Raw genomic sequence first — 24,349 nt, 5'->3', positions numbered from 1 at the left:
TTCTTAACCAAATTCAAATAATGGCTTCTCGAAGTAGGAAGATAATTTGAAAAGAAGCATATGAGAAAACTAAGGATTAGAGAAGTTACCAGTCAGACGAAACAACTGGTGTAACATCAAATAATATTCTATTTCCAAGACTTTGATACATCTGTTTGTTGTGAAACAGATGTTTGAGGTCTGGAGGAAGAACTTTATTCCATTTCTAACTTCTTGTGTGATGTTCCTTTTAGACATGTTTGGTATTTTGATATTATAAAAGCTTAATTAATTTCTTTCATTTTTTTAATGGTATTTGTGAAATTTACCTTGTAATCATGTCTTGTTTAGGCATGATTCATATTTCTACTTCTTGAAGCTTTTGGTAGTGCTCTCAAGCTCAGTAATTAAGCAGACTTATATTTTTGAACATGGTTAATAGGACACAGAACTTCTCAGCTTTTCTGGATTGTATCAACAATACCATAATAGAACATATATGCTCTAAAAACTTCCTTCTCAGAAGCTTCTCAAACAGTGGACACTGGTACAGAGTTTGTGTGACAGTTCTAAAGAAGTTACCTGATTGGAGTCTTCCAATCTTTTGGAGGCCCCTTTTCCCGTTCTACAACATCCCTTTCAGACAGCATGTTATTATGAGGAAATGAATAATAGCTATAATTTCCAGCACCTAACCAGAGCACAGCTAACTATCTTTAATTGTTGGTGGCAGGAAGGTAGTTATGTTCCCAGTTGCACTTTGCAACCTCTCTGAAAGCTGCAAATTCTACTTGAAAATTGCATAATGTAGTTGAGACTTGATGCTTTAATGTGGAGGTTTAATGAGATTGTCCAAACATTTTTGTAGTATTCATCTTTTTTATTTTAAGAGATCTGGAGCTTTGCTGTAATTCCTGCATCTCTCAAAAATAAGAAACATTCAGTTAAGTACACCAACAAATGAGCAATTGCAGGCTGAGCAATGTCTCTCAGTCAGTTACAACTGCAGGATAGGAACTTTGCAGGGGTGGGGAAGGAGGAAAGAGGAAATCTGTGGGCCAGATATGTGCAGGGATGTCACCTAGGTTTTGGGTTGTTTCTGGTTTTTTTTTCTGTACAGCCAGAGATTCTTGTGAGATCTTTAGCTCTAATTATTTATGCAAAATCATATTAATTTTTGACTTAGATAAATTGCTCCAAATAGGATTTCCTGAAAGCTTTATATTGATCAAATTTCAGACTGGCACTGTTGTGTTCTATATTACCTGTTTTCAAGACTGACCAATATTACTTTCTCCTGATTTTTTAGTAGCATTTCCTTTCTGTATTTCCCTCCTGTATTTTAGGGAACTTTCTTACTGATCTGTCCTTAGGTTTTTACTTTTTCTTTACATTGCTTCAGGTTGCTTTCTTAATCTTGTTACATCTTTTGTCTGCTTTCTTGGTTTCGTTGCCTCTATTGTACCTGCTGGTTTTCACTTAATGTGACTAAAATAAATGAGCTGTAGCTCGAGTTCCTTCCACTTGTCATCTTCTTTCTAATTCAGATCTGTGACTTCATATTCATCTGCATGTTTTTTCTCTCACTCTTGTACTAAGCAGTAGAAGGATTTTGATACCCAATTAGAATCTTGGCTTCTGGTTTCATGCTGTGGCAACTAGCCTCTTGTATTTTAATGCACTGGGAGGTGTCCCTCAGGTGAGGTAATCCTTACACAGATATTCCATTCCTACCTTAGTGTCACATCCTCTTTCTTCAGAGCCTTCTCCAGCTCTGCTGTGTTCCAGTGCAACATGCTACAGCTTGTCCCATTTGTCTGACATTATCATATGAGCTTGTAGTGACAATAGGCTTTCTGCAAAAGCTCTGCCCTTTTTGTGCTGCATGTTCCTGGAACTTATCAGTAGAGCCCTTGGCTGCTTTAAACTTCAGGTTGGCAATGCTGCTGTGGCATAGTTGACTAATGACAGATAGAGGGGAATATTACTCTGCAGCAGAATCATAGTGTCTGGGCTCCTTGAAGCTGTTTCAAAGTAGATCAAGCTTAAGGGCTCCTTTTTATATATTTTCTTTTACTTGGCCTTGTGTCACTGAATTGTCTTTACTCTTCTGTGGAGCAACTGGAGTAGATCTTTGTTGTGTTTGTATTTGTAGTGTGGGTGGTAACTAAGCTTGCAGCTTCCTCAATCGTTTTCAGTTTCCTGTTTTGAGAATATGATTTATAAGTGTTTCAAGATGTATAAAATCATCCCAGTGTAATCTTCAGTCTTGAAGTTGTTGTGCAGACAGTTGGTTCTGTTGCTTTGCTGTAGAATGCATTATCAGGTTCAAATGAGAATGAATCTCTCCTGGAAAGCTCTTCAGCTAATGAGAACCTCTATATCTTGGCTCAAACAGCAATCTGACAAAGATGATCACCTAGCTGTATGAAGTTACTTGTGCATGCTTCATAGTCTACTTTCTGTTCTTTTTCCCTTCCTGCTGTTGGGAAGTAGTGGAAGCATTACTCTGATTTTTAGCTTTGCCCTTGGTCTTACTTTTTAAAATCCAAATTAGGCAAAGCAATTAAGTAAGTTTCAAAACCCGAGGTGTTCTGTCCTTTGTCAGATGAGAAAATAAGATCATTGATTTATAATGAGACTTGGTAACTGCATGACGTGCAAGAATCTGTCCTGGAAGAGCCATCGTGTTACTTCATTGATGCACACACACTAGGCATGGGAAAGTGGAGTTGTATGAAATGTACACACTCTGAAGTGCTGTCTTGAAATGTGAAACAAGGGCTGCTGAAGGAAAAAGTTGACTGAAAAGTGGGAGAAGTTGCAATATATTTTTGGCTAGAAAGGGAGGTGTAAAAGTGGAAGCTGTGTAAGCCTGGATCGTCCCAGTAAATTGACTACTTGTGAAACAAATGCAACAATTGGAGGTGGCTGAAAATAACGTGTTGAAGCTTAGAATACCAGTGCCATCTTGATTAGACTAGTTTTGTAGGTTTGTTGAAGATACAGCTTTCGTGTGTCTTTCAAAGAGGACATGCCCTTTAATTTCTTGCCAGTTACACTATTACTGTAAACACTTTGTATGTGCATGGAACTTCTCAAACACAGCAAGGCATGTCAGCTATCCAAGAGAGTGAGGAGGGAGTCTAGCCTGTACAGCACAAAAATTGGCTTTGTTGCTTTTGACATTACTTTGTATTGTGTAAATGTGCCTTAGGAAGGAAAACAGTACAGGCAAATACAAGCTGAAAAGGCAGTAAATCTGAAGTTTGAGGCAGCTCTTAAATGTTAAGCATTAGTTTTACCTGTACACAGATAATCACAGGCAGTACAGCAATTTCTGTAATTGTTTACATAGAACTGTAAAAATTGAGTGGGTCTTGTGCTTTCCAGGGATCTTCAGGGCTATAAATACGTGATGGGCTCTTAGATTTTGTTGTGGGCAGAGAGCCTGTGAAGATTTTAAGGATTTCTACAAAATCTGTTTTAACAAGCATCATGACACTAGCTAGAGCATAAGGCAGATGGACTAAAGTATGTAACAGTGGCTATTTGCATTTCTACAAACAGCTTCATTTTTGTTTGAAAATCTGCCAGGTAATAAAAATTCCCTCGCCTGCACTTGCAAACACAGCTTTCTAGTTTCAGAGTTTAGGAGGGAAGAGTGTTTCAGAGCATGCTGTAAACAAAATGATCAGTATTTTGGGTGAGATATTAATGGAGGTTTGATCAGCATGCTTCTTGGAAAGCCTTTCTAAGAAGTGACCTTAAGGGCAGTAATTAAAAAAAAAATCTTCTAAATCTGTTTATAAAACAGAGTAAAAGTTCTAGAATTACAGAGGAAGGATGAGATAATAATCTAATAGGGCTTTGGGGAAAAAACCTGTGTTGCTGATGTCATTGGCATGAAGGAGACAAGAATTTTTGCTGTCTGTTTTGTATGGAAACAGCCTGATTACACTGTCGAATGTTCCTCAGTTACAGCGTGTGACGTACAACCATGTTAACTTGGAGTATGAAGTCATTACCCCTAGAAGAAACACATTTAACCATTTCTGAATATGCATAAGCTCTAGTCAGAGCTGTAGATTGTGCAGTTCCCCGTTGTCTTTTGCCAAAGCACTATCCTAAGTTTGTCTCTAGCCTGAAGACTCAGATATGTCTGAGTGTGATTGGTTATGACTTTTTCTTTAATCTGTTTGTTGAGGGAGAAGAAATGTTCAGATAATTTTTTAGAGCCTTTAAACTGGAATACTTCTTTCTTCAGTCATGAAATGCTGATGTAAAATAAATGAATGGAGATGCTGATGGGCAAGGGCCTCAGCATGTCCTGCGTAAGTGTGATCTCATTGTTTCTCTTGTTCCTTGTTTTTAATGCTTTCCTGAATACCACTTAGGTCAGAGATAGTTCCTTTGCTCTCTGAAGGAAAAGCAGAGGATCAGGTTCTAGGATAGAATTTATAAGTAAAAATAATTTTTTTTTTTCAAGGCTACTGAAATAGTGTCTGTGTTCCATGCACTTTAGCACGGTTCCTTGGCTATTGAGATGCTTATTATTTGCTATATCTTTGAGTTTAGGGAACAGTTGCATATTGCACAGTACCTTATTTTCTTCTTTCAGGTGACTGTTACTTAAATCTGAAAAGATTAATCTTGATTTTTACATTTAGGTGACATAGTGAAATTGTCTGTATATCTAATGTGTCTGGAAAGTGAAGGCCTTTTTTCTTCTGGCCAGTCAGTTGCCAGAAGTCTTTGGGTTAGCCATATGTTATCAGTGTTCTTCCATATCCAAAATAGTTAAAGGTAAAACTGGTGCTTTCTTTCTGTTTGAGGTTGTACTGTGGGTGTAGCATAAAATCAGAAATATCATTGTGTGTGTGGTATTTTTCTTACGTTCCTGATCTTATGTTAATTTTATCTGACTTCATGGTTTTCTGTTGGTTTTGGTTTTTTTTTCTCTCTCCTTTTCAGGTTATATACATCCCCAAAGAAGAAACTGACTCCAATGCAAAAATGTGTCAGTCCTTTAGTTTGGTGCAGGCAGGTGTTGGATTACCCAAGTCCTGACATTGAATGTGCTAAAAAGTCACTGATCCACAGGCTGGAACAGACAATGTCAGGTGAGTTCCTGTATATGAACACCACTGGGTTCTACATATTTATTCTGAAACAATCAATTAACTGATATTTGTGAGAGAAGATGTTGAGATCCAGCAGTTACTTCTGCCTAAAGTTTTCATTATGGGTTTCAAAGAATACTTAATTAAACTAATTTTCCGGATTGTATAAATAAAAGGAAAGGAAGCATTGGACCCTGAGCTTTATAGTAACTTCACAGTTACATTTTGGTCCAAAGTTCTTAGGAAGAAACAAACATCCTTAATTTAATTTTCTTGTATTATTTGGAAATAGAAGAATGTATTGAACTACTGTAATTGTTAGGTTCTTGTCAGTATGTTGACATGGAACTTAGTTTTCTGCTACATGAGCTGTTTTATTTCATCTAAGGAAACAAAAGCTGAAGTTCTTGAATATTTTAAGGAGGTAATACTGATTTCTGTGCCTTCTGTCCCTGATGACTTAAGATCCTGTCACAGATTAAAAAATCTAGAATTTTTGACTCTTGCTTGATACAAGTTGGTTTTCATCAAAGCTTGAGAAGGACTGAGTGTTTGGCCATGTGAGGATGAAAGCCTTCATTCTCTGCCCTTTTATTCCCTGCTTTTTGATGTCTAACCAGCAGCAAAATGCCAAAGGTCTGATTAGAATTCTCTATCCATCTAGTTTCTAGCTTTATTTTTACTTTTTTTTTTTTGTTAAAGCCTACTTTTCCTTTTTTTAAAAAAGCTATACTGAGAAGCACAAGAGTGTATTTCATGTTGGCTGGAAACTGTATGGCATTTTAAAATTATCTAGGGGTAGAGGACATCAAGCAAGCAGCCACAGGAACAGAGAAATGCTTCAGGAAAGAACTACTGGAACAAATGTTTTCTTAAGACAGAGCTGCACAGAATTAGAAAGGAGTAACTTTGATCAGATTGTGTTTTTCATTGAGGCAGCATTTTAATTTAAATACTTGAAATCAAATGCATCATCAGTATAGCTGGTAGAACAACTGTGTGGCTGTATGTGTAAAATCTGTCCTTTTCACACAGTTTGACTTTTCAGTTCAACATTGAGCTTGTTCAAAACCAATCATTACTTACCTAACTTTGATCTCAGTGGTAGGCTTTGCTAGTTATAATTTTGAATACTCTAGGGACTGCTAGAATAAATTTGTCCCATAATTGTGTAAAAAATATCAGGTCCTTGGCATTTGGAAAAATTACATCTGTTCACACAGTAAGTCTTCTGAACTTAGGTAGAGTTTTTTGTACTCAAATTTTTACTACTATTTTCCAGAGCAAAAGGTAGAGTCAAGACCAGTTAGACCAAATGTTGACTAAAATCAGATGTTTCATACTGTTTCTGATTGTTACAAAAGACAATTTACCTTAAAATAAAACATTGATCATTAACTCTACCTTCTGGTGTGAAAGCTAATGTGTGATCTTTTGTAAGCCAATGTTTCATCTAATACAGCATCATTTTAGTGTTCAGAATTGGTTAACTGTCTTAGTAATGTTGTCTGACATTCCAAATAAAAAACGTAGCTCCACTTGTAAAAATAGTAAGGTCTTCCTAAGTTACAGAAATCCCTGTTTGAAAAACTTCAGGAAAAAATTTTTTGGATACAGCTTTTTTTTTCTGGGGGAAAGTACTATGCTGAGAAGTTTGCATTAGCTAGGATGAAAACTGCTGCTGCATTTGGAGTGTCATCATGTATCAGAGTGTACTTTTTATATGCAACAAAAGTATCCTTTCATCTGTATGTGTACAAAGAAATCTGTATGTGATCAGATATATTTTGTATCACTATGGATATTATGTACAAAGCCTATTTTGAAGGTTATACAGTAGTACAATTGTTTTCTGATTTGTGGTTAATATTTTAAAATACTTATCTGTGTAAAAAGTATGATATGAAAAACTGTTGTGCAGACTTACATTTTAGGGGGTTTTTTTACTGACATTTTCAGAAGGAGATGAAAAGTAATTTTTTTTTTTCCATGAGAAAAAAGGTCCAGTTGTAGTCGATGCTTTGGGATTCCTATGGGAAATGCCAGAAAAACTTGCTATCAAGGGAGTTGTAATGTCAGAGTCAATAGGAATACATCTGGCTTATAATTAATTGTTTTGTTAACTGAGCTTTAAAATAAAATGGGGATTTCCCTTCTGACACTCCAAACAAATTGGAGTTACCTCAATAAAACTTGCTAGAATTCATTGGAATTACTAATTGCAGAAATCAGTGCTTATAATTTAATACTTACAGGGAATGCTGGAATATAAACTTTCCACCCTCCATCTGTAACTGTCTTCACTCTAATTAAAGCAGTGGTATTATTAACTGGTTTACACTCCAGATCCTTTACATGATACGCAGTTTAAAGAATTTGCTGTAAAGTCAACTTTAATTTGTGCTGCATTCTGCCATCCTTTTGGTTAGATAGGGGTTTTTATGGGAGTAGTAAACAAGTCCACTGATGAAATCCATTTAAATATTCTAACTATTCTTAATTAAGAATAATAATTAATATAACTTAAGTCGACTTTAGTAGGCTGGATAATAGTTCAGCCCCTCCATTGCTTGTTCTAAACAACTGAGAAGGCAGTGACCAAGAGCAAAGCAGGGTGGGAGGAGGAGCTGAAGCAGGCTTTGCTGCTGAAAGCAACATTGCATGGAACTGGAGTCTCATTTGGCTTCTTGTAATGTCAAAACAACAAAATCCTACACTGAATGAAAAGATTTTTAGTTAAAAATTAGAATTCAGGTTGTTGGTTTTTTTCTCAACTATTACCAGTAGCTGTTGGAGGCCTTTTTCAGTAACAGAACTGTCACACAGTATTCTTTAAATAGCTTAATTTCTGCTGTTTGGTTTTGGGTTTTTTAGAACCAATTTGCCAGGCCTGTTCTTGTCAGTTTAAAATGGATATGCATCTTTTCAATACTGTCATTCCTTAAAGAGTTAAGTTTCTAGCATGCATTTGAGCAGTACTTAATCTAACCTACATGCACATATCATAAAGTATGTAGCTCTAGCTTCCAGCTTAGTGTTTTGCAGTTTAGTTTGTTCTTTGTTAAAATACAACAGGCATAAAATACTTCCAGCACTGAAGGAACTGAATTTTACCAAAAGTGACTTAACTTCCATTGGTTCCCACTTCCCCTGCTGCAGTTCCATTTTCTCTTTATATTAAAATAAAATGTAAATTTCTGCACAAAACAGTAATTTAAGTAACCTGGAATTAGGGGAATTGCAGTATCATCATGAAGATAGTTTACCAGTTGTTAAAATTTATCTGACAACACTTTAACATCAAAGTATTTACAATAAATAGAAAAGTACCCCATTTTTTGATCTTATATTGAATAAATTAAACCCATAGACATCAAAATCCCGAAGTATTAGAACAGGAGGTGTAAAGGGAATAAATCCTACAGTCAGTTTGCATTATTGTGCCCAGAAAGTTCATAGTAGCCAAAAATACAAACTGGAGCATTTCCCATACTTAATGTTTATTTTTCATCATAGTTTATGCTTTGTGGAATTTTGCAGATGGTATTGCTTATTTCTGTGGTGCTAGTCTTCAGATTACTTCCTGAAATACTGTGTGATCTAGACAAGCCTGTGAATTCTGGAGAACTAGGACCTGATGGTGTGCTCTGGTTTGTATGTGTAGGGTGTATGTTAGCATAGCTTAACTACTGCAGTCTTCTGAGTTGCTTCCCTCCTCCCTCCCAACACTTACATTGAACATTTTGAAGAGATCAGTTGTAGTGATCTTAGATCTGATTTTTTCCAAGGAAAATACTTGTTGCTATCTTGTCTTGCCCTGTTCTTCCACTCCTCCTCACCACATGGTTATATCTAGGAGATGAAGTCAGCTGAAAAACTTCCTGGTTAATTAAATGTTCTACTTGAATTGTGTAACTAAATCACAGAAGATATCAAAGCTTTGGGTTTGTTTGTTTTTTCATTGATTCCTTCTGTATAATTTGACACTTTCCTTCTCCTTTGTACAGCTCTCAAGAGACAGAGTTTGTACAGCAGCCCTTTCAGTGCAGTCAGCTATGCGAGCCCCTATAGTCCAAATACCAGTAGTCCCTACAGCAGTGGTTTCAACTCTCCCTCCTCAACACCAGTGAAATCTGCTTTAGTGAAACAGCTCATACCTCCTGGTACCTCAGGTAAGTGTGTCTCTGTGTGCCTGATCTCTCCCTTTCATCTTTCTCCTCTTCCTATCAGAAACGTACTTGGATAGATTGCATGTGCATGGGATTAGAGTAAGACACCAAGACTTTTCCTCATGGCATGTTTGTACTGTGCAGTATTGAAGCGTTTTAGAAAGGCATTTTTTGCAAACTTTCTGGCATGAGATAGATGAAAAATGCTTTCTTTGGTTGTCCATATCCCTAAAATCACTGATGCATATTAGCAGTTAGACCAGAACATGTAGCATTAATTCTGTGGAGACCCAGCATACATAAGTGCCTTCTAGAACTGGTCCTGTAATTGACTGGGATGCAAGTTGTATTTAAAGATATAGGTGTTGGCAGTAGTCTTTGCAGCTACTCTTGTTACTTATTAGCTGGAACATCTGGTGTCCATTGTGTACATCTGAGGTGTGAAAAATATAATCTAAGCAAGAAGCATGTATTTTGATGGTAGGTATTCCACAAAGTTCTGCAGTCATCAGTGTAAACGGTAACTTTTGGCACCATTTTCTGCCTTTATTATGCGTAATGGACACTTTCTTCACATCAGAATAAGTGATGTCAGGAACATCTCTCTTAAGTCAGAATACTGGCATATTATATGTGCTTTAACTCAAGTTACTTTGAAGGGAAGATGAAAAAAACATTGCACTGACAATCCAACTATCTGTAGTTTGCTGTGGACTTGTAATGAGAAGCCTGCTCTCCAGTCTGTTCACCAGAGCCATTCCCCAGGTTTTGTTTAAATCAATGTAGATCTGCTCTGCATGGTGTGCTACAATGTGGTATCTGCTTTCAGGACAGATGAAAGGGGGCAGCAAATGGGTGGGGTTTCTCTAATAGGTTAGAGTTTAGCAAAGGTGTGTGCAACAGAACAGATAATATTTTCAGACAAGCTGTTTTTTAAGCATTCTGCACTGAATCAATATTCTTTGGATTCTTTATTGCCAAGAAAGATATAGTCAAACCTAGGTTCCTGGTGTATGAAGTACGAGAATGAAAGCACAAATGGAACAGGTATGCAGTTGCTTTTTCTGCAAGAGCTGTGCAGACTTCGTAGCAGTTGAAACTTGGTATAGGTCAATCAGATTATATGCCATTAATTTATTTTACCGCCACTGTAGTGATTTTATAATGTGGGCCATTTTTTAGAAGGTAATGCCTCAATTGCATTTTCAGTTTGGGTTTGCTGTCAAATGTTTCAAATGGTCTGTCAGACTCTGTCTTACTGAATTTGTTTTCAGATTGGTGAGTCTTTTTTGCCTTTTTTTAAACATTTCCTATACTTCATTTTCTTTCTGTAGGTCATCTTAAAAGTTCAGCAGATAGAAATCCTCCACTAAGTCCGCAGTCCTCTCTGGACAGTGAATTAAGTGCATCAGAGATGGATGAAGACTCTATTGGGTCTAATTACAAACTAAATGATGTTACAGATGTGCAAATTTTAGCACGAATGCAGGAAGAAAGTAAGTATTTTCCATCCTGGAAACAAAGTAGAGCAGTTGATCTTTTTTTATTGAATAACCACAGGAGCACTTGCTTAGCAGGAATGTAAAAAGGGTGTAGATTCCACTGTAGGTATACAAAAGTAGTTTTCCTGAAAAGGCCGAGTAATGACTTCTCTTTCCAGGATAAGGAAAGGAAGTTGCTGTGCAAAAGTGTCTTTTGGAATGGTAGACAAAAGAAATGCTAGAGAGTATGGATGTGCACATCACAGTATGTGCTAAAAGGATGGTCATTAGACTGGACTACTGCCTGCCACCAGTCTTCTCAGGAGATTCATATTTTCCAAATGTAATCCAGTCTTGTCAACATTGGTAGACAATGATTTAACCAATCATTGAAATATAAAGTCAATATGGCAAAGAATAGTTAAGAAAAGCACCACAGCATACTGATGATTGAGGTAGAAGGATAAGGAATGAGCTCACCTTCTTATTTCAAGACATCGCTTGGAAGATAACTTGTCTTGGTACTTACCTGGAATTAATTTAATGCCTCAAATAAAAGGGGTTGATGTGACCCAAATTTGAGTGTGGGCACTGGGTTGATGTTTGTATGCACTGTCTGTAGTTTGAACCATTTGTGGACTGTAAGGAAGTAAGCAATATTCTCATTGTTCCCAGGCCTCCGACAAGAGTACGCTGCAACTGCTTCTCGGCGTAGTTCTGGTTCTTCCTGCAATTCTACAAGGCGAGGCACATTCAGTGACCAGGAGCTCGATGCACAGAGTTTAGAAGATGAAGAAGATGGCACACATCACACAGTGCACCCCGCTGTTAACAGGTTTTCACCATCACCTCGCAGTTCTCCCTGGCCCTCACCAAAACAATCTCCAAGGAATTCTCCTCGCTCCCGATCGCCTGCTCGAAGCATAGAATACAGCAGAGTGTCACCCCAGCCCATGATCAGCCGTCTGCAGCAACCTCGTCTTTCACTTCAAGGCCATCCTGCAGATTTGCAGACCAGTAATGTCAAAAGTGAAGGTAAAAAGCTCCAGCTCAAATTCATTGCACAAGTAGCTGTGTAGTTTCTGCGTTTTGGCCAGTGTGCAGTGCTAAAACTACATGCCTGTGTAATGTCGTGGTTTAATCTCAGGATTAAAGAAAAAGCAGGGCAAGCAAAGCTTAAGTTCTGCTGAGGAACCCTTTGAGTCAGATGAGTTGATAGGCTTGTATTTATTTTAGATGTTATCTAGTCACTCTGGGTGTAATTGAGTTTCATGGTGACCAAGTTGATTCTGTGGCAGGCAAATGCACTAAAATAAAGCAAAACCCAAGGGAAACTATTATTCATGGGTAGGGTCAGGCCTTGCAGATGACAGGATAAAATGCAGGGAGACTAACTGGTCAGATAAGAGTAAGTGGCAATTTATGCATACTTCTAGCCTCTGAGGTAGCTGAATGGTTTCTTCTGGCATGGCAGAACTCTTTGAGCATGAACATAGCCTTAAAAATGCTAGTACTTAAGTCATGCTTTTTCTCATATTTTAGATATCTCAAAGCTGTGCAAATTGCTGTGTAATAAAAAAAAAAACAACCCAAACCTTGCAGTAGACTTGACACAATTCTACTATGCATAGAACAAAATAAGGTAATCTTGATATGATTTTGATTCCTGAATGTACTGTTTTCTGGTAGCAATCTCGCAGAAACTCTTTTAACTGGCCTGAAATTTCACAAGCATATTCCCATTGTAACAAATGTAGTTGTTACCTGGCAAATAAAATCTTGAATTCAGAAAGAATACACATTTAGGTATTAAGAATTCACCTTACGCTTTTCATCTTTTGGGCTAAGGTGCAAAATATATCTGCAGTAGAGATGACACAGAAATGCATTTTTAAGCAGTTTATTTTCTGCATGGTTTTTTTGTTAGTTGGGGTTGTTTTTTCTCCATTCTGCCTACAGAATTTCATTGACTAAGAAAGCATATAATTTTAATCAGGAAAATTAGTGTGCTAGGCTAAAGCTTTTGGAGAAGATGATCCTGCAAATTTAACCATTCAAGAATATCTTTGGAAGGGTTAGCTCAATCTCCTCTAATAATAGTGTACTGGGGAAATGTTAGGTATAGAGGGAAATGTAGAATGCAAAAGCTATTCAGTTATATCATGACTTGGTTGAGAATTCCTTTCTCATTCTTTTATTAAGACTTTTCATGAAAGTCTTAATGTATGCTGGATGAGCTACAACAAAAATACCCCATGAGAGGCAAGGTACTAAAAGCTGGAATCCCACATACCAGAAGGTTCAAAATAGAGCATGCAACACTTGTTTATGAAACACTTCCAAAGAATTCTCTTGCAGTGTTTTTTGTGCAGTTGAAAATTGCTTGGATATTCAGAGTCAATACAGGCAGCAGCCCAGAAAAGGTTTGTTTTTCAATTTTTAGGGTTTGTTTTTAATTTATTTTTTTTAATTTTATTTTCCGTGTCCTCTAGAATGGTTAGACTCTTAATTTTGTTTTCATCTTCAGTACTTGTGCATGGTTAGCTTACTTCTTTCCTGCATCCTTCTACAGAATCAGGTTGGCCATTCATCCTGACAAGGCATCTGCAGTCTTCTATTCAAAGTATGTCATCAACCCAGCTCTGCATGGGTTGGAGATACACAAAATGCCATTAGACTTGAGGAATATTTAATGGCATCTTTTTGTAGTCTCTGAGCAGTGGTACAAATTTTAGGAGACCCATGAAGAACCAGTATTAGCTGAGTAGATAGTCAAGTCATATGTGAAAGATGAAGCATAACTGGACATTTCGGTGGTTCTGAATGAGATGCATGAAGAGTTTCTTTCCAAGTGGGTGGCTATTATTTGTTGAATAATGTGCTGATATGGGACTGCGTAGTCCTCAAAATTGACTCGGATAAATATTGCTGTATTTTTAATCTTCAGGCAAGCTTTCTGTATTATAAATATCTTTCTAGGTAAAAACTTTAAAAACTGCGTGAAACTGCAAATTAAGCTTGCCTGTTTCATTTCCATAACATCAGAAAAAAATCCAGAGAACCATAATCCAGATATGTTTCAATTTCAAAACACACTCTTCTTTACTTTTTTCGCCACAGGTGAAAAATGTGCATGTTTGGATTTTTATAGGAATATTTTGTATGTGATAGATCTGAGAATAACGTAGAAGAGTTGTAACAAAATACACTTTTAAATTGCAGTATAGTTTTATATGGCTAAAACTTTCTGTTGCTTATATTTGGTGTTCAACTGCAAATACATAACTTGAACTCTGTCCAGTATCAGGCTGTATGTTGAGGCATCTTTGTATTATTTCATACAGAAAAACTAAGGCGTAGTCTTCCAAACCTGTCCAGGACATCTAACATCCAAGTTGAGTCTGTGAAAAATAGTAGAAGTGACTCAAACTTCCAAGTGCCAAATGGAGGAATACCTCGCATTCAACCTCAAGCCTCAGCCAGTAAGTACCTTTAGAGACACCTCAGTGTATGTATTAGAATTAAGTGATGCTACTCAGCTGACTTGCAGTTTCATGGCAAAGGGAAACATTACATGCCACACTGGATAAAACTAATACTGCTTTTTTAATCATACCTGTGTGAGCCTGCTGTTTTGGTACATAAAATCTCATACTGATTACATGCAAAGAACATCTGATCTCTTATTAAGGTGTCTTTCATAATTTTGTATATGTGGAAGTAGTATAAAAAGTATAAATACAGTAGTTAAACTTCAGAAACCATTTATTTTCTGTGATAGATACAAGGTACAATTCTCTGTACTGTTAAATTTTCACACTGTAAAAACTTGATAGGCTATGAAGATACACCTAGATTAAGTTTGCTTTTTTTTAACTAGTGAAAGTTGATATGAAAACATTTATGTAAGTTTAAGCCTTGTTTGCAGTTTCTTTTGTTTTGTCGTCTAGAAATTATATATTCATTTGCAGATACTGTTTAATTTTTTAAGTGTCAGTTACCTCTTAGAAAAGCTTTGGCTGAACTTGTGCCCCATGAAACAAAGCAGCTCATAGGTGCTCTAGTGGCTGCTAGTTCATCCAAAAGTGAACTGCTGATATGACAATGCTGCAATTCTCACAAGTCTCTTGAAAATGATGACCTTAAAGAGGCCAAAACAAATGAAACTTCAATGTTCAATGCTTCTTTATATGTCAATATTGACAGTTCCTGTTTAAATGTTTCTGGACCATTTTATTTTAAAACAAGTTTCAGAATTTAATAACCTTGTGTGACATTTTCAAGGGAAGAGCACATTATGAATATTATGTGTAGAGCTTTGAACTATAAAAGTTCTATGATTAAAGTTCATCAGTAATCTAAATATTTGATAGGAAATCAAAGGTAATATTTCTGAATGAGACTCATTTATTTTTTTACCCATTGAACAGGAAAGTCATACTGTGACATAACTAGTTGTCCCTGTTAATTGGTCCTCTCAAAACAGTGTATTAATGCAACCAGATAGAGTTAAGTGCAGAATAAGGAATACAGACCATGCCAATGACTACAGTTTCTATCTTGCTGTGACTCAGACCAGTTGTAAGGGTTGTGTGGACAGTGAGTCCCAGGTGTGTGATACTGTAGCCAGAGAAGTTAGCATCACCCTGTGACTGGTCATGTAGTTTATCCCAGCTTCCTTTCACCTTACCCCCTTCTTCACACACTATTCACAAATGCTCAGAAGGTGGGATTTACAACTGAAAGGATGTGTGTCATTCAAAAGCAGGACTGCTACCTATTAGGCAGGCTTATCAGACTATTAAGCACGTGGAGCAGTTGGACAGCAGCTCTCCAAGCGTGTTATTTTTGTAATAGGAATAATAATCAAAATTACCTGAAAGAAAATGAAGGAAAAAATATTTCTAATAAAAAAATGTACAGATTTTATTTGGTATTTTAAAATTGAGTGAACTCAGAAGGAAAGCTTAGTTGGCTAGAGGGATGTTTCCAATACTAAAATTATATTTGCAGTGAGACTTTATGGAAAGATCAGACAGCGGAAGACTCAATATTCAGTATCTAGTTAGTTCTTTCATTGCAAGAGGCAAAGTAGTGTGACTTGTATTTATATGTATATTAATTTTTTTCAACTTGTGGATGCATTGAGAATCACAGAAATTGCTACTTAAATTTGCTTGCCTTTCATGGGAATCTTTCCCCAAATGTGAACCACTCTAGACCAACTTACATTTAAATGTAAGTGAAGTATCATTAATAAAGCCCAGATTTCTAGCTTTTACAGTTTCCCTGCTCTTACAGATGTTTGTCAGAGTCTTGCTATTGACAATCGTAAAACGGTTTGTGTATGAAGTCAATGAGTAAGTATCTTTGCTTAGTCTGGAGTAAAAAACTTTCTGCAAAATTACACTGTATAAAAATTTCCAGAATTGTGTCCTTTTTATAGTGTACTTTTTGTTTCAATGGTTTTATATTTTGTCACCTTGCACAAAGCACTGTTAAATTGCCGCAAATTTTTGTTTTCCTTTGGCAATGACTTCTGTGTCTTGGGATTCAAAGCTTCCTCATATACCTGCTAGTTTTGCATGAGCTTACCTTTGCAAAGATGCTGGCTTGCCACCCCAGGTCACTACTTTTTTCCTTGTCAAAGACCTGCTGTTCATAATTTACTTGCACATTTGCTGTGGCTGCAACACTGAACTTGCTATGGTTGCTGGCATTCAAAAATGAGTTAGGAATCCAGTGAGTTTCTGAGAAAACAGAGAAAACAGTTCCTGTTATGGTTACATAGGCAAATTGTAAATTCTTAAAGAGTAGAGGGAAGACACAGTATGCTTAGAGGTATAACTGTATAGCGTGAAAACATTTGGCATTTTAAGGTTTAATGTAATGTGGTGAAGGATACAACTCTTCTTGAAAAGAGATTGAGTAAATTAAATAGCAATAAATTACTATTGCAATCTTCATTTACATCTGATTCATCTGATTCTCCATGCTGTTATGCTGAAACTTTTTGTGTATGAAAGTTATTAGATACGTCACCTTAAAACACTGGAAGATACAGTAATATTTGTGTTCTCCAAGAAACAGATATCTTTTAGACTTCTAAGAGTTAGAATGGCAGGAAGTCTCTGTATTTGGATCTTACACCACATAGTGCAAGGCTGTAGACCTTCTAGGGTGGCTTTCATACAGGAACTCTGTGCCTTCTAGTGGATTGTGTGTGATACTTGTGTATTTAGCTGGGACCCTTAGCACATGGAAGTTAAATCTTGAAGCAGAATTTAACATAATACTTTTTAAAGTGCTAAGCCGTAGACTGTTCAAGCTATCAGAGAAGTAACTAGTCTTCTTTCCAAGAACCAGCTAGTTGGCACATTCAGAGTAAAAAGAATGTTTTTTAAGGAAACTGATTGCTCCAGTTGAACTGATCAGAAGTAAACATAACTACATTTATTCAGCATGTGACAGGTAATGGAGCAGTGTATAGGGTGCACTTTAAGAGCAGCAAATAGGATGGATAAGCATGCATTCCACACTTATCTCAAATTGCATGTTTCCTCAGCATTGCTCACATTGCACTGCCTGAAGTTCTTTTCAGTGGTACAGTGCACAGAGTTGTTTAGCTATTGAGTCTCTCTTTCCTGGATTCTCCTCTGAGTAAACAGGAATTTGATATATATCTATTTTTAATCCTTTCTGTATCATCCCACATCTCTGATTTGCAAGTAGAATAAATAATGATGGAGGAAGAAACTTAGTGCCATGTGCAGTAGCAGATTTAAATCTAACTGAATGAATCAGGGCAAACAAAATACAAGATCATGAATATGGAGGAAGAAGCTATTCATTTTGTGTGGTATAAGAAAAACACCAATTCAGTAAAAAAAAGTATAATGGGATACTTGTGGACAGAAACAGTCTGTCCAGTGGCCTGCCTCACTAAATTCCTAAGAACTGTGCTCATTTTTAAACATCTTACTGTGCTTAATTGTCTGTTCATGCATATGCCTTTAAAACAGTCCATAGCAAGACCATGTGCCAGAAATTGAATAAAAATTGCACATTGCCATGTGCTTTTTTGCATTAGATTCCAGTGGGCAGAAGGAATAGGGGTTTTTATTCCTATTAGCCACAGGCAGCATTTTATCATAAACACTTTATTTCCTTTTTGCTCTTAGCTGAAAATTACTAGGTTTATTTAGTTACCAAGTCTAAAATGAACAGAGCACCTAGTTGTATTTTCAGAATGAAGGTAAAACACAAGATGAACTTCTATAGTTCACAAAATATTGTGAAATATGCACTGACTGAAGGATGGAAAAGGTGATGGCAATTATTATATTGTCACGTTTAGAAAAGGATTAACTAATATTATTAGGAAACCAGTTGTTCTTCTTTCTTTTGTAGTGATAGTAATCCTATCACCAATTGATGAATGAGCTTCCTTGCTCGGGGTGAGGATCTGTACGCGCAGCTGTTCCCCCATCCTTCTTCCTTCTCACTGTGGGAATAAGCCTTGGTAGGACAATGAGTTTTATGCTGGTGTAAAACTCCATACACTGGGGTGAGCAGAGATGTTTATTCATACCTTGTCACTTTGAGAAGCCTTTGTAGGCAAAGTTTTATTGCATTTACTGCTTCCCTTCTCCTCCCCTTTAAAATATGCTGTGGCAAAAATACGCTGAGCTGATGCGTTCTTTCTGGCAATAGGTAATTCTCTCCTTGCCAAGTTTCTGCAGCTCTTGGAACACTGGCTTCTCTCTTGGTAGCTGGTAGGTAGTGAGGTCATATCAAGGCAATATCAGCCCTTGAACATTACTAGAAAAAAGACAGGATATTGGAGGGATAAAAAGCAATTTTTGTCATGCTTTCTACATGCTAGCAGCTGATAATTCTTAGTGTTGTCTCCATTTTAAGCTTGAGTCCTCTTGCATACTTTTTGAGGAGAAAAAACCCAGACATCTCCCAATGGCTTAATGGCTTATGTTTGCTTAACTGAAAAATACAACTTTTAAAAAGTATGATCATTTTTAGCTTTTGTATAGTGTTAGAATATTTTTTGAAAACTTTAAAATGAAAAGGTTAGTCTTGCTAGGTCAAGTTGAATTTTCATCTTTGTATCTAATCTTGCACTCATACTGCTGTAGCATGTTTGCTAGGTGGCTTGTTCTGCCTTTGGTGTATTAATTTATTTTTTTTTTCTGGGCTTTTTGCCCTGCAAGAAGCTTTATTCTTACAGAATCTGCACGTTTTGCACTGCAAAATTTCTGACACGCTCCTCTGTAACTCTTTGCCATTAAGAGCAAGCACCATTTATAAAACCCCACTACTTTCAGAGTCATAACAGCTTTTTTGAGTGTTTTACTCAGTCTGTTCCTTGATGCTTCACAAGTGGATGCAGTTCTGAAATTCCCAGTGAAATTAGTTTTCTTACCTTCTTAGACAAATATAACACTTCTTGTCTTTCAACAGCTCTGCAAAGGCAGAAAAATTTGCCTCGTGCTGCCTTCAAAACCAAACAGTTCCTTCAAACTCCATCTACAAAAGGAGGTAATAACTTACAGCCTCTTATCAAGCTCCAGCAAATCTCAAATAATTGTTCACCTGCATTAAAGCTCACATATTTGAAATTAATAAAATTGCCATTGCATGTTGAGATTAACTGAGTGATCCTCACTGTATGAAAGTTAACTTTTTTGGCTAAACATGAAAAATATAATCCTGCATTTTATAAGAGGAAAAAAGTATTAAATTGTATTTTGAGATAAAATCTAAGCATTTGTGACTTCATGAAATCAGGATTAGAAAAAGTGGTTTCCTGAATCCGTATTCATTAGGGCTACATCTGGTAAAGCAAAAGTTGTAAAAATGGTGGGTTTTTTTATTGTGAAAAATATGGAGGCAAGTGAAAATAACTATTCTTTGGTCTGGTAACATAAGCTATCCTTGAAAAGATGAGCATCACATGCCAGCTTGTTTTGCACATACATATGCAGGTGCTTGCACATTCTCTTTTCCTCTCAAAAACAAATGATTAACCCCAACATATGGTAATATAGATGTGTGGGGGTTTTTTTCCTCAAGGAATTAGAGACTATTGTCTCTAATATTCTGTATAATATTCCAGCTTGCTAATTGCTGAAGTTTGCTTCTGTTTGAGAAAAAAATTAAATATATTGTGTCTTTGATCCAACTGGACAAGTTTTAACTGATTTTTACTTTTTTTTTTTAATTAAGTCCTTGCATATGACACTACCTCTGTGTCACTAGTAAGAGAACAAGTTCATTATTTTGTTTCTAAGCATGGTTGGTCCTGTTGGAACAACTCTATGACAATCTAAAAGATCTCATTTTAAAGATTGTTTCATGTGGGACTGGTTCGTAAGCACCGGAATCCTTCAAGGATTGTAAGAGTCCTTTGTGCTGATGCTGAGGGTGGCTGACAGAATGCATGCAGTTCTCTCAGTGGTGCAACAATGCAAACTTCTTTGTCAGCTTCATCCCATGCAGAAAGTTTTAGGAAAGTCTCATGACTTTGGTTTAATAGGGCATCTTTAACAATCTGTTGTATTTCATACTAAATGGAGAAAAGTTCTCTCGGTGTTCTGCTTTGGTTTAAGACCACCATCTTGATTCCTCTGCAAAGTGTTCTGTGCTGTCTTTCTAGTTGGCTGTGCCTTCACCTTCATCTGGATGTCTGAAATACTTACTAGGTCTGTGGCCTAGTCTGGAGCTGTGGAAATGCACAGAATTAACTTCTCTTTGAGTTTACATTATTTGTAAAATAATAGGGAATGAGGAACCAAGCATGTTGCACCACTAGTTATACATTCCAGTTTATAGTCGCTGTCATTCCTCACTGCAACTGAGGACCCAACATGTCCCTTTCAGTCATTTACTATTTCATAATCCATGATGTGTTGATTTTTCTGCTTCTGATCTGAGATTCTCATGATATAGAAGCATTATGCAGTAGTGAAACAAGGCTTTTGTTTTAAAAGCATAAAAAACTCTGAAGAACAATTGGTTTTAGTTTCTTAAAACACTGTTCATTACATAGCTTGGCACCTTTTGTGCACAGATGTTGGTTTTTTTTACCATTTTGTGTAAAACAGTTCAAAACGCATTCAAATAATTCACTGTACCTGATTTGTTAAGGCTTCTATAGAGCAATCCGGTATCAGAGCACTGAACCATAGAATGGCTTGGGTCATCTAGTCCAGCCCCCCTGCAGCCCCCCCTTCAGCTAGGTCAGATGTCCAACCTGACCTTGACTGTTTCCATGGATGGAGCATCTACCATCTCTGAACAACCTGTTCTAGTGGTTTGCCACCTTAATCATAAAAAAAAATTGTCCTTATATCTAGTTTGAATCTACCTTTTTTTTTTTTTTTTTTTTTTTTTTTTTTGGTTTAAAACCATTACCCCTTGCCCTGTTGCTGCTGCAGGCTCTTCTAAAATGTCTGTTCCCATCTTTCTTATAAGCCCCCTTCAAATACCAAAAGTCTGCAATAAGATCTCCCCAGAGGCTTCTCTGCTCCAGGCTGAACAACCCCAGCTCTCTCTGCCTCTCCTCATAGGGAGGATGCTTCAGCCCTCTGATCATTTTTGTGGCCCTCCTCTGGACCCTCTCCAGCAGGTCCATGCTTTTCTGTACTGAGATGATGGAATAATTTATCATCATTTTACCTCATTGTTCTTTTGTATCAGTCTGAAACATCTCATCATGATTATTATGAATTAACAGCTGCATTGGAATTGATTCTGGTTTCAAGTTGGTGTGCAGCAGCTGGCCTTGGGGTGCAAGCCAGATGAAGTTGTAGCTTTACAGCATCCTATTTTTCCAGGTGGGGATCTTTTGCTCCCTGCCCACAATCCAGAGTGAGTGGGAAATCTAAATGTCATGACTGCACAGTGCCATTTATTGTTGCCAGATGTTGTAATTGTAGTTGGTTATAGTTGTTTAGTTTCTAAGGGCATGGAAAATTGCTACGTGCTACCCTTACACGTTTGTGTTTCTGTTAAACATGAGTCAGCTCAGTGCTGCAGATGGGTATAGAAGTACCAAAGCCTGACTAAGGCAGTACCTCTCTTTGTGATCCTGTCTTACAGATAAAGAGTTTTATTAGACACACAAAACCATTCTAAGACAAAATTCTTTATATATAAAGCAGAATTACTGGGCAGTTTGCCAGAGATTGCATCATGTTGACTGCTTAGGAGATCACAGCACAGTGGAAGACAATTCACTCCTTTATGTACATGAATGAATGCTGCTCTCAGCAATGTCTGTAATGCTGTGCTGGCAGGAAAGACTTTGGCGAATTGACAGCTCAAGTTGGAACCATGGTAAAATATGGTCAACAGAAAACTGGGGAGAATGGAGAGGACTAATTTACTGGATGCTTACTTTCACTGGGGTTGTGACAAGCTTTCTTCAGTTACAACTTTTCATTACATTCTGTGCCAAAAACTTTTTCCCTGTTAGATTTGTAAGAAGCCCAAAGCTGTATTGAGATTATAAACCTTGGCACTCCTCTGCTGGGCAGTTGCTAATGTGATGCTGTGCTTGTGTTCTGAGCAAATGTTGTAATGTGAAGTTTAGTGGTAAAAGCTCCCTATGTTTGCACTCTAGAATCACTTGGAAATTATGCAGATTGAATTGCACCACATTTTTTAAAACTTACATAATCTATCCTAGGAGCACTTTGCTGTTCTTCTTGTCCAGTCATTCTGCTCTTAATGCTTTCCTTAATCCATCCTCTGGCTTGACACCAAGGCTTTTCTTTTAAGGGTTTTTATTCTTGCTGTTTACGAATCACTATGTATTTTTTTATTCTTTGCTACTTTTTTTGTTAGCTTTTCCCATGAGTGGCTTCATGCTGTGTTTTATATCACTGTCAGTGGAAAGGCCCCCTTAGATAATCCAGAAAGGAATTCTCATCTGGAATGAGACATATATTAATCTTCCTATCATCCCCTATAAGAAATCACTTCAAAACACAACAGGAAAACTACCACTTCCTCTCTACCCCATTTAGGATGCCGTGCTCTTGTCACTACTTGTCCCTTCTCACTCCTCATACTCTTAGTGGACTTACCTTGTAAAATTACAATAGCTATGTGAGGGACTATCTTCATTACATACATCATCTGTCAAAGAGGATGCAACTTTGGTGTCTGTGTAAAAATGTTTTAGTGCATGCAAATTCACTAAATTTAGATGTGATTTTATTTTATTCTTTATTGATTTGATTTACTGACCCACCATAATCAGTTTGAAAAGCTGGTGAAAATCTAAGTATTATGATGATGGTTTAGCTTAAGTATTCTGTTTTGTGATACATTATGGATAATTTGAAAACATTTCTCATACTCGTGAAGAATTGTGCTTAAGGTTTGGCATTGTCAAAGAACTGTTGAATATTCAGGCTTGTTAACCTTTCCCAGGAAGGACTTGGTAAACACCTTGCATACTTACCTCAAATACAAAGTATTTGAATACAGAGATCAGTTGTGCTGATAACTTAAATAATGTTTGTAAGAGGAGGAAGACTATAAATTGTTGTCTGGTTTCAGTTTCACAGCAGCACCTTAATCCCTGATGTTAGTAGGGCTGACCCCTTTTTTTTTTTTTTTTTTTATTTTTTATTCCCCTCAACCAGTAAATCTGGAATGTGACCATATCTTTAGATGAATTCTAATTCTATCGATTTGGTTATAAAGAAACACTAAGATACTCTGCAGTCAGAGTTCCCTTATTGAAAGCTAATGCACACTTTGAATCCTTTTAAAGATTATCACCGTAGAACGCCCTATTCTGTGTGTTCTTTTGGGGATAGCAAGTAGGCTCCTGAAGAAGTTACATTTCTTCTTAACAAATACATTTTCTTCTGCTTCATTGACTGATGTAACTGTTTGAGCTGTACTAGTATTATTTATAAATCCAGATAAATAAATATTTGTAGTAAGCAAATGGGAGATTAGAGTTATATCAAAAACACAAACCAGAGAGGACATCTGAATTCCTGTTTCTCATTGCTGCTTGATTGGCTGAATTCCATTATCCATTCTGTATTGTTTGCATATTCATGTGAAGTAATTTCCTAATAGTAATTTCATTTATACTGTAACTTGATCTTGAAACTAACTTCTCTATTTTGTTTTCTAGTACCACCTTCAAGTAAATTCCGCTCACCGGCAGCACCGTCTCCCCTTGCTCTCCGACAGCCAGTGAAAGCCTTCAGTAACCATGGACCCAGTTCAGTTGCTTCTCCAGAAGCCACACAGCTGCCACACAGTAGTTCTTCACCAGGGCCTCTTGCAGCCCAGAGTTCAGGCTTGCCAAGCCCTGCCAGCAGTATTAACAGCACTACTCTGACTAGACCAGCAGGGACAGCAGGGATGAGGAGTGGTTTGCCCAGACCCAGTGCCCCTTCTTTGGGGGGCATCCCAGTGCCTCGTAGCAAACTTGCACAGCCTGTTCGCAGGTGAGTATGTGACAGGCAGTCTTAGTTTGCAGTTCTCATAATGAATTTTGCACATTGTGTATCTGTGTTTCTTTCTGCAATTCTCATGTTGATCTCAAGGTCTT

At 37.1% G+C, this 24,349-nt stretch overlaps 1 protein-coding gene across 3 annotated transcripts in view; it reads left to right on the top strand.

Moving 5' to 3' along the window:
* Positions 1 to 24,349, top strand: part of SLAIN2 (SLAIN motif family member 2) — a 34,788-nt gene that overhangs the window by 6,515 nt on the left and 3,924 nt on the right. The window contains exons 2-8 of one of the 3 annotated variants that reach the window (XM_071743606.1): positions 4,954 to 5,102; positions 9,110 to 9,274; positions 10,606 to 10,767; positions 11,428 to 11,787; positions 14,097 to 14,234; positions 19,228 to 19,305; positions 23,927 to 24,245. In XM_071743606.1, the coding sequence (XP_071599707.1) occupies positions 4,954 to 5,102; positions 9,110 to 9,274; positions 10,606 to 10,767; positions 11,428 to 11,787; positions 14,097 to 14,234; positions 19,228 to 19,305; positions 23,927 to 24,245 (1,371 nt within the window). Of the gene's footprint in view, positions 1 to 4,953; positions 5,103 to 9,109; positions 9,275 to 10,605; positions 10,768 to 11,427; positions 11,788 to 14,096; positions 14,235 to 16,053; positions 16,113 to 19,227; positions 19,306 to 23,926; positions 24,246 to 24,349 lie in introns of those variants that run through there. The other 2 variants (XM_071743605.1, XM_071743604.1) reach the window with 2 other exon arrangements.

The sequence above is a fragment of the Heliangelus exortis genome, chromosome 4 (assembly GCF_036169615.1).
Source record: "Heliangelus exortis chromosome 4, bHelExo1.hap1, whole genome shotgun sequence".
Classification (NCBI taxonomy): domain Eukaryota; kingdom Metazoa; phylum Chordata; class Aves; order Apodiformes; family Trochilidae; genus Heliangelus; species Heliangelus exortis.
This window is presented reverse-complemented; position numbering and strand designations above follow the sequence as displayed.